This window comes from Drosophila hydei, unplaced genomic scaffold (genome assembly GCF_003285905.1).
Source record: "Drosophila hydei strain 15085-1641.00,03,60 unplaced genomic scaffold, DhydRS2 tig00000172-arrow-pilon, whole genome shotgun sequence".
In the NCBI taxonomy this organism is placed as follows: Eukaryota; Metazoa; Arthropoda; class Insecta; order Diptera; family Drosophilidae; genus Drosophila; species Drosophila hydei.
Genome location: NW_022045682.1, coordinates 674,161 through 689,015, shown reverse-complemented (window position 1 = coordinate 689,015; position 14,855 = coordinate 674,161). Strand labels below are relative to the sequence as shown.

General features: G+C 34.0%; 2 protein-coding genes across 4 annotated transcripts in view; one reads left to right on the top strand and one right to left on the bottom strand.

Annotated features, from left to right (window-relative positions):
• LOC111599361 (ABC transporter G family member 21) overlaps window positions 1–14,855 on the top strand; it is a 28,600-nt gene that overhangs the window by 4,557 nt on the left and 9,188 nt on the right. The window lies entirely within an intron of this gene.
• LOC111599362 lies at window positions 3,948–5,765 on the bottom strand. 2 transcript variants are annotated; one of them, XR_002751424.2, is made up of 3 exons: window positions 4,976–5,765; window positions 4,672–4,747; window positions 3,948–4,612 (listed from the first exon to the last, which is right to left on the bottom strand). XR_002751424.2 is itself a non-coding variant. In XM_023314994.2 (2 exons), exons 1-2 carry the CDS (start codon window positions 5,229–5,231, stop codon window positions 4,863–4,865), a joined length of 318 nt encoding a protein of 105 aa, XP_023170762.1. In that variant the 5' UTR covers window positions 5,232–5,764; the 3' UTR covers window positions 4,829–4,862. The 2 variants fall into 2 exon arrangements, 1 of the variants encoding a protein (XP_023170762.1); XM_023314994.2 differs by lacking the exons at window positions 3,948–4,612; window positions 4,672–4,747 and adding an exon at window positions 4,829–4,924 and having other exon boundaries at window positions 4,976–5,764.

The following is a 14,855-nucleotide window of genomic DNA, read 5'->3' as shown; positions in this document are numbered from 1 at the left end:
TCTCTCTCTCTCTACCTCTCTCTTGCCCAACTAGCACAAAAAAAACTGGGTCAAGCAATTTTCTGGCAAAATTGCGACAACAGATGTACGAGATTTCCAAAAAATAAAACCAGAGTAAAAGAAACTGCAAAAGATACAAAAGAAGAAGAGGAAGCAGATGAAAAAGAGACTCAACTTCAAATAAAATCGCATTCAACAGTGCGCCACAAAAGTGCATGTACTCAAGTGCACTTTAAATCGCATAATAATTGAAAATATTTATGTTAAATGCACATAATGAAGTTGCACTCAGCACGCACACACACACACACACACACACATACCAACACACATACAGTGCATTGTTGTGGCTCACTGTAATTGAATTTAATTTAATTCCTGCAGCTAAATTGCAGCCAATCCACTGCTTGAGAGCTTAACTGAAACTTAAAGAAAATAAATATATATAAGTAAATCAAAATAAGAATAAAATATATAAAATGAATTGAGAAAATTAGTAAGTTGGGCTTGCTCAACTAAGAGAAACTTTAAAGCCACTTTTGAGTGTTCGTATTGAAAAGTGAAATATTTCTAAGATGAGAGAATTTCTTAATAATCAAAAGAAAGAAGAAGACCTATTGCTAAGAAGTCAGACTAAGCCAGCTTGTCCCAGGACAACCTCATTCCATTTAAGAAAATAGTCTCTTGCTATCTTTTGGCAGTCGAAATAATCTACCCGGCCTACGGCACTTTTCAAGGGGCATCAAAACGTTAACGCGGTCGCCTAATTGTGCGACTGCAATTCAAATTAACCGAAAAAATATGCACTTGAATCTAAGCTGAAGCCATTTATGAGTCGCAGTTAATGCATGTGTGTGTGTGCCTGTGTGTGTGGCTGGCTGTGTGTGTGTGTAAATGTGGTAATAGACGTCAGTCAGTCAGCCAGTTGGGCAGTTAGATTGTCAGTCAGCTGCCTCGCGGCTGCCAAGTGACAACGAATTAAAGAAGTAATTTTAGCTGCAATTGCAACAGCTCCAAAATAGAGAAAAAACAAATAGCAATGAATACACTGAGCGAAAAAGGTGAGTAAGTGCCAAATATGAACGCAATTTCTTGGGCAGAGCAGCAAATTTATATTTAATATATTTAATTTGCCAACAATTTTTACATAGAAACTAGCTGATTACACTAAGCGAAAAAACAACTAATCATTTGATATGCATTTATGTTTTTAGAATATTTGTATTTATTTAATAATATTTGCATTTTTAATTTTATTTTTAAAATTGATAAAGAGATTTACTCTAGAACTCAACTTTAAAGCTTTAAATTCTCTTTTAAAAGACTTAAAGCTAAATTAGGTATGAAAAAAATTAAACAGCATCAAATGAGTTTGCCACTCAAAGAATCCGCTAAAATCCAAAGCTTATGGCTACGCAAATAGAAAGCTCAAAGCTCGACTTGCCTGTCATATAGTAGCTTCAATGTGCTTAAATTGCAGTGTTTTTATAAACCTAACTGCAGTTAAAGCTTGAAGTTACAATGCTTTATTAATCCAGTCTTGTTTTTGGTGTGATAGCTCTGAAAAATTTTAAGTTATGCAATTTTAAGTGCTCAAAACTTGCTCCTTTTATGTGCTTTATTGTGTTTATATATAGCCGCGCTTTACTGTTGTCCATATAAATATATATTTTATAAGTCAATTTAAAGCAAACCAGCTGTATCTTGGATATGTTGCATATTTCTTAAGATTGATTAATTTTATTGTCCCAATCAATCAAATGAATCTTTGAAACCAGTTCTTTTTTGTTGCTCTCGGGCTGGTTTCTTGAACTAGTTCATTCTACTTTCAAAAGACTTAGCTGCTCGTCTTTGGCTATTTTTGGCTTAAAAGCTATGAATTTAAATTTACAATACAAATTTATTAATATTTATAAAATAAATATTTGATAGATATTTTTAGCCATCATATATTATTAAAGATATTAAAATGAAAATTCAAAATAATAAATATAAAATAACTAAAAAAAATTGCTAGCATATGAATATTAAAACGAATAAATATTATACATTTAAAAAACAAATTTTATATTAATCATAGAATAATATAAATAATATACAAAATGAATAAATAAAATTTTAATTTAAAATTAAATAAAAATTGTTTGATAAATTGAAAGAAAAAATATAAATAAAAAATTGTATAATAATAAATAATATTTATTTATAAATTTAAAGTTAAAATAAAAAAAAAATATTTTATTATTGTTGGCATAGTATTTTTTAATTTATTAAAAATATATTCATATATAGAAAGATTAGATTCATATCAGTTGCATAAATATGTATATAAATAAATATATTAATATAAATAAATTATGCGCATTAGCTGCAATTGCGTTCCGTTAACCATAAATGAACATAACTCAACTGCTTGAGCGTCAAATTAAAGCAAATCATATTTCAAAGAACTTTACTTGCACACACACACAAACACACACATTTGTTTATAGATCTTCTTGTTTTTTTAAAGCAAAAACAGAAACCAAAAAATGTTTTTATTTTACTTTTTTATGGCGATGCGATTTGTGCGTTTGGGTCGATTTGATTTCCATTTTCATCGATTTGGAACTCGAGCGGTTAATGCGCGATTAAAGTTTGTTGAACCCCAAGCAAATGAGAAGAATATGTATGTAGAATCTAAAGAAGAAGCAGAGGCAGAAGCAGAAGAGGCAAACGCATTCTTGCCACAGACAAACAAAACGCAAAACACAAACATTTCCATTTTGTGCCGCTCGCTGTTTTCTCTCATTTTATTTATTTATTTTTGTTTCATATTGAAGCACACACTATCGGCACATAGCCACGCCCACGCGCCCACACACACACAGCCTTTATAGAACGTCAGCGAACTGAAGTCGAAGTCAGCTATCGGATCGAATAGGATCGACTCCACCCCTAATGGGGCACAGCATTTGCCTAGCTAGCTAATATATATATATATATATATATATATATATATATATATATATATATATATATATAGATTTATATATTTATATAAATATATATATATATATATATATATATATATATATATATATATATATATATATATATATATGTGCCTGCAGCATGGAGCCTGAAAGCTCCAGGGGCAATTGCGCAAAATGTGTGTGCATCTATGATGTCCGACTCTAAGACACCCTCTATTGAGAACCAAATATGAAATTTGGAACTGTCGAATACCAGTTTAGAAAATCCTTTACTTAAGATCGATATTTATCGATAAATTAGCAAAAATAAAATAGTAAAAAAAGTAACTTGCAGCAGCTTTTGCTTTTTCTGTCTACATATTGTATTTCTCTTTTCAATATGGCTTATAAGAACTATGCCTTGATATTTATCGATAAGAAAGCTAGTGCACTTAACGAAAAGATAAATCAGTTCAGATTGTATTTTATTCCCTCTGTCTTCTTTCGCTCGTGATATCTAAAAACAGTTAGCTTGCTGTTTTTTCTTTCTGCTCAAATAATTTAAGTACAGAATCTGGTTATTGACCATTGATCACAATCGATAATTATCGATAAAGATAACTTGCACATATCTGATTTGAAACTTCTATCAATTGCATCTGCTATAAATTACAAATAATTTTTCCATCTGTAATATTTATATAGCTATATATGCATATATTAGTATTAATTATAATTCCTATATGACTGAAGCTTAGGACTGATCTAAAGCTCATTAAGAATGTTTTGAAATTTATATGGTAATTTGAGTAACCTGAGTTTCTTTAATGAACTTTTAGACGAAGCTTTAAGAATACTTTACGTTTTCTTCAAGTCCAATTTATGACTTCATTTATTTTTTAATTCATACAAAAATATTTTAATGTTTCGAGTTTCGAGCTAAGTTTTAACAAGTTTTTTAATATTTTCCTGTCAGCTTCAAAACAAAGCTTGTAAAATGCTCTAACTTCTGCTGATTTATAAGCATGTTCATTGTATTTAGTTGTTGATTTTTTTTATCAACTACAAAGTTTTTCTTTGTGCTTCTAAGTCAAGAATTTGCTCAGCAATTTTTGCAACCCTTTTTCATTTGGTTTTTTTCGCTGGAAATTGATGCGCTGCCAGAAACCGGTTAATAAACTTGTATGTGGGTCAAGTTTTGTCTTGATAACACACGCACACACACGCACACAGCAACAATAAAAGCAACAGGCGTGTCAACTGCAACAACAGCAACAATAAAAAACAAACAACTTTGAATGGGGCAACATTAAATTCAGTTGGGTTCTCAGTGTTTGTGTTCGAGTTTGAGTTGAGTTGGGTTGGGTTCAGCTAGTTCGGTTTAGATTTTATTAGATAGAATAGAAGAATTCCAGCAGGAGTTGAGCTTCAGCTAGTTCTAGGCCAGGTAAAAGCTTTCCGAACCGAATCAAATTCCATTTCGCTGAAATTCCCAAAAATAAAATAGACAAAAAAGTAAAAACAAGTCCTTTGCAGCTGCAGAGCTATGCCAGCTGCACGATCTATTGTCTTCTAAAGTTTGAGGCATAGTTGATAGAACAAATGCTGAATAGCTTTGAGAGGAGATAGATCAAATGCTGTGGAGTGAAAACCTGAAACTGAGTGAGAAAAGCAGATCAATATTGAGGTTCCTTTTCTTTCGGAGCTCTTTACTTACACAATGAATTCTTTTACTCTGAAGAATAGTTGAATACGAATATAGTTGAACCACATTTGGAGAAGAAAACTTCAAGCTGCGTAGAAAAATAAAACAGAAATTAAAACAAGTGTGTGCTAGTCGAGAGTGCCTGACTAGAATATACCTTGAACGCTGCATAGTTTATAGGCAATTAATGCATATATTTATAGTTAATTGTCTCTGCCACGCCTTCTTCTGGCTGTTACATACAGTGTCACAAAACCATAATACCCTAAACTCACAATGGACTTAGAGTATATAGCTCTGAAGTTTTCTTGCTTACCCAATTTCCCTCTCGTCGATATCAGCTTGAGCGTATTTTGGAAAAAATAATTTGTCTCTAGCACATCGATGCATTTCTTGCATATCGTTTTGGGGTATAGATCGGTTGGCGTTATCTTCAGGCCATATGCCTTCATTTTCTCGACGAGTCGCAAACGCTGGCCGCAGCCCATGTAAACATGAATCATTGACGTCTGCCACTGGTGGCAGATGCGGCAGCGGCAGCGAGCTAGCGGTGCATATTCAATGCTTCCCATTCTGAGGCTTATCTATCAAACTATATATCTTGTTTATTGCTATAACTATGTTGATACTACTTTATGTCTTATGCATATATATTTTGCCTTAAAAGTTTTCTCTTTAAGATTTGACATCATAAACAAAGCTAGTTTCAGTGGATTTCCCTTCAAATATGTTAATATCTGGTACATTTATTATTTCTTTAGCTTATCTGTTTATGCAGCTGCACTTATTTAATTTAATTTTCCGATATCTTTAAAGCTTCTTTCAAGCATCACTGGCTGCTGGCTATTGGCTTTGCTTATTGTTTTCTGGTCAAATATTTTAGATATCTTTACTTTAGTTCGTTTTCTCTAGAGGACTTTGCTTCTCTCTTTTCTAAGTTCTTGTTGTATAGTCTTGTATAGTCATCGTGTTTTTCTTATATTTCTGTAAACTTGCCTTGATTTTCTTATAATTTGCTCAGCTGTAGCTTTTATATAGCTTTTAAAATCTGTAAATGCTTCTCAGTTAGATTAGTTAATTTTGATAGTATTCATAAAAAGACTACTACTATCTACAGACTTTTTAGTTTTATATTGTGTACGTGACAAAAACTAACTTAAGTGGTAAATTAAATGGAATTAACAAATATATATATTTTTCTTATTTTATCTATTTATTTCAATAGTTTTATATTAAATTATTTTTCTATGCAAGTTGAATGTACTTTATAATATAGCACACAGAAAAGTTGTTCTTTCTCTCTCTATCTCTCTATCTGTTACTATCCCAATCTGTGTGTGGGCGCCCAGATGTCAAAGTCGCGTTCTGGGCCTTCGCATTAGCATGCGCCAGGGCAAAGTCAAAGGCGTTTGCCCAATTGCAGACTCGGAACGAGCCAAGCGCATTGCGCAACGGCAGACAGACAGTGAGAGGGGCGTGGCTGAGGGGTAGGCGGGAGATGGAGAGGAAAGTTGGCAAAGAAATTGCAATTTATTATAATTTAATCTAGAATAGAAAATGAAATAGACGGCGGCTGTTGCATACATTGTTGCCAGCGATTGCGGCCTTTTATCTACCGTTAGGCGCTGCCAGTGTCAATAACACAGAATATGTGGGTAGCAGGGAGAAGCAGAGAGATTGTGTGTGTGTGTGTGTGTGTGTGTGTGTGACTGAGTGTGTGTAATGCACGTGCGTGCGCGGGGGCGTCGCTGTCTACTGTTTGGTCAGCGGCAATACAATGGAGGGCAACGGCACATGGAGCGATAAATGTCATAGTTGACAGTCACAGTTAACAGCCATAGTTGACAGTCACAGTTGACAGTTAGAGTTGCCAGTCACAGTTGACAGTCACAGCTAACAGACACAGTTAACAGCCACAGCTGAAAGCCAAGATCGCAGTCGCTGTCACGATTACAGCCACATGTCAAGGTAGACAATCAAATCACAGGTTACAGTCACATTTGTCAGTTACGAGCACTTTCATCGTTCAGAGTAACGATCACATTTACAAAGGTTACTGTCACAGTTCACAGTCACAGTTACAGTTAACAAGCACGACCATAGTGCCAGTAGCAGCTCACAGTGAACATTCACAATTGACAGTTCACGGTCACAGTTTACAGTCACAGTTTTCGATCATAAGCACAGTCAAAGTCACGATCACAGTCACAGTCACAATCGCAGTTTCAGCTGACGGCGCTGCTTGCGGTTGACTGTTGCATGGCTTTTGTTGCTGCGGCCGCTACTGCTTAGCAAACGAATAAAAATTAATTCAAAAATAAATTATTGTCATTGTCATTGTTGTGGTGGTTGTTGCTGTTGTTGTTATTGCTGTTGCTGCTGTTGTTGCAAGCTATATTAGTTTAAATTGCGGTTGCAGCAGCAGCAGCTGTCAGCTTTTTATTGTTGTTTGCCGACATAGTTGTCGCAGTCGGTTGAGTGCATTCACTTCTATCGCATTGTTGTGACCTTTGCTAGGCTGCGCAAGTTCAAGCCAAATGAACGTTCTTGAACTTAGCCAAACATTCATATAATAAGCAGCAGCAATATTATGATTATTGTTATTACAGTCGTCATTATTATCAGTCGTTTACATAGCTTTGCATTTGTGAGTGAGCAAAAATAGAAGTAATAAATCAATGGGGTAGTAAAACACTTGGCGTATACGTAATATGCAAATGCATTGCGCATACGCCTTGATGACCGTCGTAACGATATGTGCATCGTTTTGTGACCAGACCAAAATGTGAAGGATAGGAGAATAGAATGGAGGCTATAGAAGCTAAAAGAAACAAATTGAAGAACAGATAAACCTAATTTCATTGCCGTATATCAGTGCCTAATGTCTTATAGAAGTACCTTAGAAGTACCTAAAAAAAAGAAATAGTTATAGAAGATGTACCTAGGCTAAAGGCATTACAAACCATACCATAAGTTACATCAGTTTGTTTGACATTTCTTACAAATGAGGCAGAAACAAATTGTGGAGACAAGGGTGCTTGCAACATGTTGCATAAGAGCCAAACCGCACACATAAAACGTGCATCTAATAAACCTTTTTTGTTTTCCTTTTTTTTGAAGCCTAACGCATTAAATCATAAAAATGCCCGAATGAATTTTGAGGAAGCTAACGAGAAACAGGTCGAAAAATTTAAGCAAATGGCTTCGGCTTTTGCTCGAGTGTGTGTGTGTGTTGACATTAGGCCAAAATAAATAAATAAAATAGCAGCGACTGTGGCACAAACAGAAAACAAATGTGGCAAGCATTTTTGGCTCTTGAAGCGCCTCGCATTTTATGAGTTGCACTTTTTTTCCCTCTCTCCCTTTTAGGTTTTCATACACTGCTTTGAAAAGTGGAGAGAGTATATTGGTATCTGTTTGTATCAAGCTGAATTTATTCTAGAGTTGGCGAGATATGTTATAATGGATTTATGTGTATTAGAGCGCAAGTATACCTAGAAAGTATGACATATGGTAATACTAAGTACAGTATTGGAGAACAATACAATGAATGTTGATCAAAGAGAATCTACTATAAAAATTGATTCAACCTTTTTATTTTCCATTTTTTAAATATATAAATTTAAAATTTTTCAAAAACGTTGAGCGAGCATTACGAAGTCGGAATGTAAAAACAATATTCTTTGCTTTTGCTATGGTTTATAAGTTGCAGCAACTAAATGGATTCACAAACACACACACACGCACACTCTAAAAGCTATTACATTAAGATCAACAGTAACGACATCAATAAACAAAAATAATCAAAAAATCATCCAAAATAAAAAACAACAAAAAAAGAACAACAAAAAAGGCGGCTAATAACCTTAAGTTGCTTTTGCTAAGAGTCTTTTTTCGAGTTGAGAGCAGAAAAATTTGTGTGTGCATACACCGCTAGAAGTCAGTAGTGACTGGGACGCGAAGAAGTTTGTAGTAGTTGAAGAAAAGAATAAATAAAAAAATTACAAAAAAAATTTAAAAAAGTATATTTAATAAAAAAATAAGAAATATAAAGAAATTTCTTGAATTCCTATTTGAAATTTATTAAAATAATTCGAATTTCATAAATTTTATATATATTTAGTTCTACCAAAAAATAATTTTGTATTATGCACATGACGCTTTACTTGAATTTCTCTTAGTGTAATTGCATGTATAACATTAATAGTTTTTAGAAATAAAAATCCTATGTAACACATTAAGCCAAATTAATAAAAATAAAAATAAAATGAAATTAAGTTAATTTAGAAAACACCAAATAAAAATGAAAACAAAAAATTATAATATAATAAAAAAATTAATAAAGCAACTAAAATATTTATAATTATTTAAAATTTATTATTTAATTATATGATATTTAATTATTTACTTGCAACATTTTTCATAAATATCCAAAATGGTTTACATTTAGAAAACTGAATTTTCTTTTATACTGCATATTTTGCTACACTTGAATTTCTCTCAGTGTAATCGCGTGTATAACATTAACTGCTGCCAAGACATGGGACGTGTGTAGCCAAATGATGGGGAAAAGGCATTTCAAGTATGTGTGTGTGTGTTAGTGTGCGTGTGTGTGTCGCTGCTGTTGTTGTTAGCCGGCTGTTGTTGCTGTTGCCATGGCCGCTGTCGCTGCCTCAGCTGCTGCTGCGGTTGCTGCGGCAACGTCTTTCACATGGGTTTTTCGAGAAACCTATAGACCTACATTTTAAACAAATTGCGTTTTTTTCTTCTTTTTGTATGTGCGTGTGTGTGTGTGTTGTTTGTGATGTGATCAACAATTTTTTTTGTTTTCGTTTTGTTTTTCTTTTGCTGTTAGCCGTTGTTGCTGTTGCTGTTGTCTGTTTTCATTATTTGGCTGCGTTGGGGTTTTCTTCCAAGAAGCGGCGACTGCAACAGATGAAGATGAAGGAGATAATGATGAAGTTAATGATGATTGCAAGACGAGTCAGTCAGTCACTCAGTCAGTATGGCAACTATTTGAGCTGTCTCTTGTTAAAGCTGCTTCTTTCTACCTCTCTCTCGGTCTCTGTCTCTCTTCTCTACTACTTCGCTTCTAATCGCTGTTTGTTGTTTCTGCATCATCATCAGCTTTGTGTTTTATTGTTATTGTTGTTGCTTTTTGACGACTGCGTCATCATCGCTGATCGCTCTCCTGTTTTGCGCTTTGCCTCTGCCCTCTTCCGCTCTCTCTCTCTCTCTCTCTCTCTCTCTCTCTGCTGCTGCTGTCTTTAATGCGTCTGTGTCTCTGCGCTTGCGGCAGTGGGTCTTCACTTTCGCCAATTCTGAGCTACACTTGGCAGGTTCAATGGCCGCTGCGCTGGCAGCCGGCGTCGCTCTGCCGCCGTCGACGCTGGCAGCGAGCGCAATTCGCACGTTTTCGACGCCTGTTTAAAGCTATTTTCTTGTTGTGTTGTTTTTGTTGCCTTTTGCGCTGCGTCTCTGGCAGCAAACGTCATTTGCTCATTTCATCATTTGTTCATTTCATTTGTTTATTTGTTTGCGTTTGTCAAGCGTTTCATTTCAGCGCGTTCCGCGTTTTGCTTGTTGTTGTCGTTGATATTGCTCAATTCCTAGCGCTGCTGCGTCTTCTTTCTTCCCTTTTTTGTCTCAGTTGGCAACAATTTTATTGACACATTGTCGTCGAGGTATATATGCAAAATAGTATCCCAAGTCTTCCAAGTTTTTGCCTTTTATAGATTCAGCAAAAATGAATGTGTAAGTCGATGCAGCTTGCTGCATCTTTTTCTTGGAGGAGTTAGTGGTAGGACTAGGGTAGAAGGAATAAATGAAATAGTTCTTAATGGAAAAGAGTACATTGGTTTCTTGCAAATGTCCATCTTGGTTGCCACTCGTCTATAGTCTTAATGTTTAGCTTACTTTCTGCCAACTGTATAGACAAACAGCTAAAAACCCGCCAAATGGAGAGCTAAGAAAAGTTCAATGAACCAGAATTTAAAACATTCCTAATTGAAGCTCAGGCTTAATAAACACTTTTAGCTCTCTTTAATCAAACTTGTTAAATGTCGCAAATTATAAAACTATGTAATAATCGTCTCAAAACGCCCAAAAACCAGAAACAAAAACAAAAACTATGGATGCCGAGACCCTCAATTAGACTTGTTGATGAAAATGGAGGGAAAGAAGTCAAAAACTTGTGGAGTGATATAATAACACGAATTAAGCTCATATTTGGAACGTCATAAGAAACGCCCACAGAACTAGCGATCTAAAGACTATATTTAAGCTGCTCTCATGACAAGTTGCGTTCAATTGGCTAATTGGCTAATGATCGGATAGCTACCAAAACAAACATGAAGACTATATACATATTTAGTATACATATATATGTGTATATATATATGGAGGAACTCCTGCTAAAGTAGATATATTCGAAAACGAAAAAAGACTTAAAGTGAATTTTAAATTTAATTTTTAATAATATTTTAATATATAATAACTTTTCTATTTATTTTTAATAATTTATTGAAAAGTCTTAAACTAAAAACTTAAATTTTTTAATTACAAAATTTTTTTAGGCTTTAATATTTTGATTATGTTAGAAAATATCTACTAGAAATATCTAGCGAACTCTTTTATAATACTATTAAAAATGTAGTATTATTATTTATTATATTAGAGTGTAAGTAAATTATTTGTCTTCTTCAGCTCATTTTTGGAACTGAAAATAGAAATTGATTGGAACTTTTGTCACTGCTAAAGTTCAATGCACATTTAATTGTTGATGAATTTTGTAGCTCCAGCTAAAAATAGATATTTGCAGATATTAGATACTAGATACAAGGCCGTGTACTTCACTGTTGTTGTTATTGTTTGTTCACATTTCACAAAATATGAAAAAATCATTACAAAGTTGCATTTCTGACAGAAATGTGTCTTGAGCTATTTTGTCTCCCTCTCTCCTCACATCTCTCTCCCCCACTCTCCCTCTCTCTCTGTCGTCGCTTTTCTCCACCTTTCGCCCATTGTTTATGACACTTGGCTGCCTTTATTTTTCCGCAGTCAAAGACATTTTTGTGGCGCTCGTCGTCGACTTTTTCCCCCAAGTTTCACTGAGTTTTCTTTTCGTTGTTGTTGCCTTAGTGTGGGTCGCATCTGTATAAACAGACTGATTATCACTTCTCCTCCTCCACCTTCTCCTCGATGTTGTTGGTGTTTTTATCATCTCTGTCACTTGACAGTGCTTGAAATGCCAAATGAATTACTCGCTTTATTTCTTCCCATTTCTTTTCTGATAATAGAGATAAGATTAGCTCTGGGAAGAGAACTATGGGCACAGCATTCAATTATATATGTCAAGTATCGTCACAAATGAGTACGACTCTACTCTACATATATATGAATATTCAAAGAAGATATCTGGCATTTCAAGTATCTTTCATATATTTCCTGAGTTTTTCACTCATTTTTCACACCTTGAGGCGAATGTAAACAAAATTTTAAGTTCATTGAATTAGCAATAATTTTTACTAATAAACTTTTATTTACTAAACGTTTAAATTTATTTGTTTGATAACCTTTCTAACTGGAACTAGAACAAGTTCCGGCTTGATCTGATTTAAATTATTATTTTTGGCATATGTTTGTCAGAGTTTGTTTCAAAGTCTTCTCTTTGCTTGGCTGTTTCTTCCGAGTATATATACTTATGTTATTATAAATACATATAACTTAATAACATATTATTATAAGTTTTTTCTTTTCTAACGCTCTTTAGCTATGCTAAATTTACGTTATTTTATGATTTTTCCGTGTGGGTTTTGCTGTTTACTTCCGCTGAGCTGAAATGCACTCAAATGCAGTTTCAATATTTGCGCAACTAATTTGCACACGAGTTTTGTTTGAATACCCTACGCAAGGGTATAAGGCCTTTGTTATAGAAAATAGAAGATAGAAGATAGAAGATAGAAGATAGAAGATAGAAGATAGAAGATAGAAGATAGAAGATAGAAGATAGAAGATAGAAGATAGAAGATAGAAGATAGAAGATAGAAGATAGAAGATAGAAGATAGAAGATAGAAGATAGAAGATAGAAGATAGAGATAGAAGATAGAAGATAGAGATAGAAGATAGAAGATAGAAGATAGAAGATAGAAGATAGAAGATAGAAGATAGAAGATAGAAGATAGAAGATAGAAGATAGAAGATAGAAGATAGAAGATAGAAGATAGAAGATAGAAGATAGAGAAGATAGAAGATAGAAGATAGAAGATAGAAGATAGAAGATAGAATAAGATAGAAGATAGAAGATTAGAGATAGGATAGAAGATAGAAGATAGAAGATAGAAGATAGAAGATAGAAGATAGAAGATAGAAGATAGAAGATAGAAGATAGAAGATAGAAGATAGAAGATAGAAGATAGAAGATAGAAGATAGAAGATAGAAGATAGAAGATAGAAGATAGAAGATAGAAGATAGAAGATAGAAGATAGAAGATAGAAGATAGAAGATAGAAGATAGAAGATAGAAGATAGAAGATAGAAGATAGAAGATAGAAGATAGAAGATAGAAGATAGAAGATAGAAGATAGAAGATAGAAGATAGAAGATAGAAGATAGAAGATAGAAGATAGAAGATAGAAGATAGAAGATAGAAGATAGAAGATAGAAGATAGAAGATAGAAGATAGAAGATAGAAGATAGAAGATAGAAGATAGAAGATAGAAGATAGAAGATAGAAGATAGAAGATAGAAGATAGAAGATAGAAGATAGAAGATAGAAGATAGAAGATAGAAGATAGAAGATAGAAGATAGAAGATAGAAGATAGAAGATAGAAGATAGAAGATAGAATATAGAAGATAGAAGATAGAAGATAGAAGATAGAAGATAGAAGATAGAAGATAGAAGATAGAAGATAGAAGATAGAAGATAGAAGATAGAAGATAGAAGATAGAGATAGAAGATAGAAGATAGAAGATAGAAGATAGAAGATAGAAGATAGAAGATAGAAGATAGAAGATAGAAGATAGAAGATAGAAGATAGAAGATAGAAGATAGAAGATAGAAGATAGAAGATAGAAGATGTAAATTTCAATACATGAGCCACATAAATCGGTCAGGTGGAAGGGTATTCCCCATTCGATATAGACTCTCTTGTTTAGTTAGCTTTTGGTGTTTTGCTTTTTTAATTGTTTTGTTGTTTTATCTGCATAATGGACATTTAACTGTTCAGCTTTTGTGATGTAATATGTTTGGAGCTCTCGACTCTCGAGTCGAGTCGAGTCTTCTGTTAACTAGAGTTCACGTCTCCAGTTTCAGCGGAGTCTATATGATATATTATAGTGTATATATGTATATAGATAGCTGACCCAGTTCCAATGACACTTTCAAATCTCGCAATCAAATGCTTGACTATTGAGGCATATTTACTGCATTAAATGCATTTTGTGGCTTTCTCGTGACATTTTTCAGCTTCTTCTCTTCTCTTCTCTGCTTTTTTTTGCATAGTTCATAAAGATCTCACACTAGGAGAAAGTGCGTAGAACAGCAACAACAACAACAGCAACAGCAGCTGGCAGAGTATTTAAATATATATGTTTGTGTGTATGTATAGCTGGCAACTGTGTCAATTAATATGCTAAATTATACACATAGACAAACTGATGGCCCACTTGGACGCTGCCAATCAATTGCAAAAAAAAAAAGAAAAAAAACAAGGAAGCATAATTCCCAGCTAACTAATTACCACACAATGTGACGTGAAAGTTCGTGAAACTGTGTAAGAAAAAATAAGAGACGAGAAGAAAGCGCTGCAAATTTATGAACTTCCTCTCGCTGCTAATGTCAACAGCAGCAGCGGCACGTCCACGCCCCTTGCCCCTTGCGCCTAGCCCACGCCCCTCTTCGATTCAATTACGTACGCGCTTATATAATGTAATCTAGTGTAATCTTAGCCAAAAGTTGGTCAACTCTGAAAGTAGTTGGTTGACTTTTTTCCTCAGCTCTCAGCTGTCAGTTCTCAGTTCGCAGTTCTCAGTTCTCAGTTTTGCCTGCTTGCCTGGCTGCCTGGCTGCCTGTCTGCTTTCTAAGCCACCTTTCGAATTCAATTTAGAAAGAAAGAAAGAAAACAGAACAACACCCACTCAGAACAGTCAAGAACTGGAATTGATATAAATACGTGTACATATATATCTTAAAAA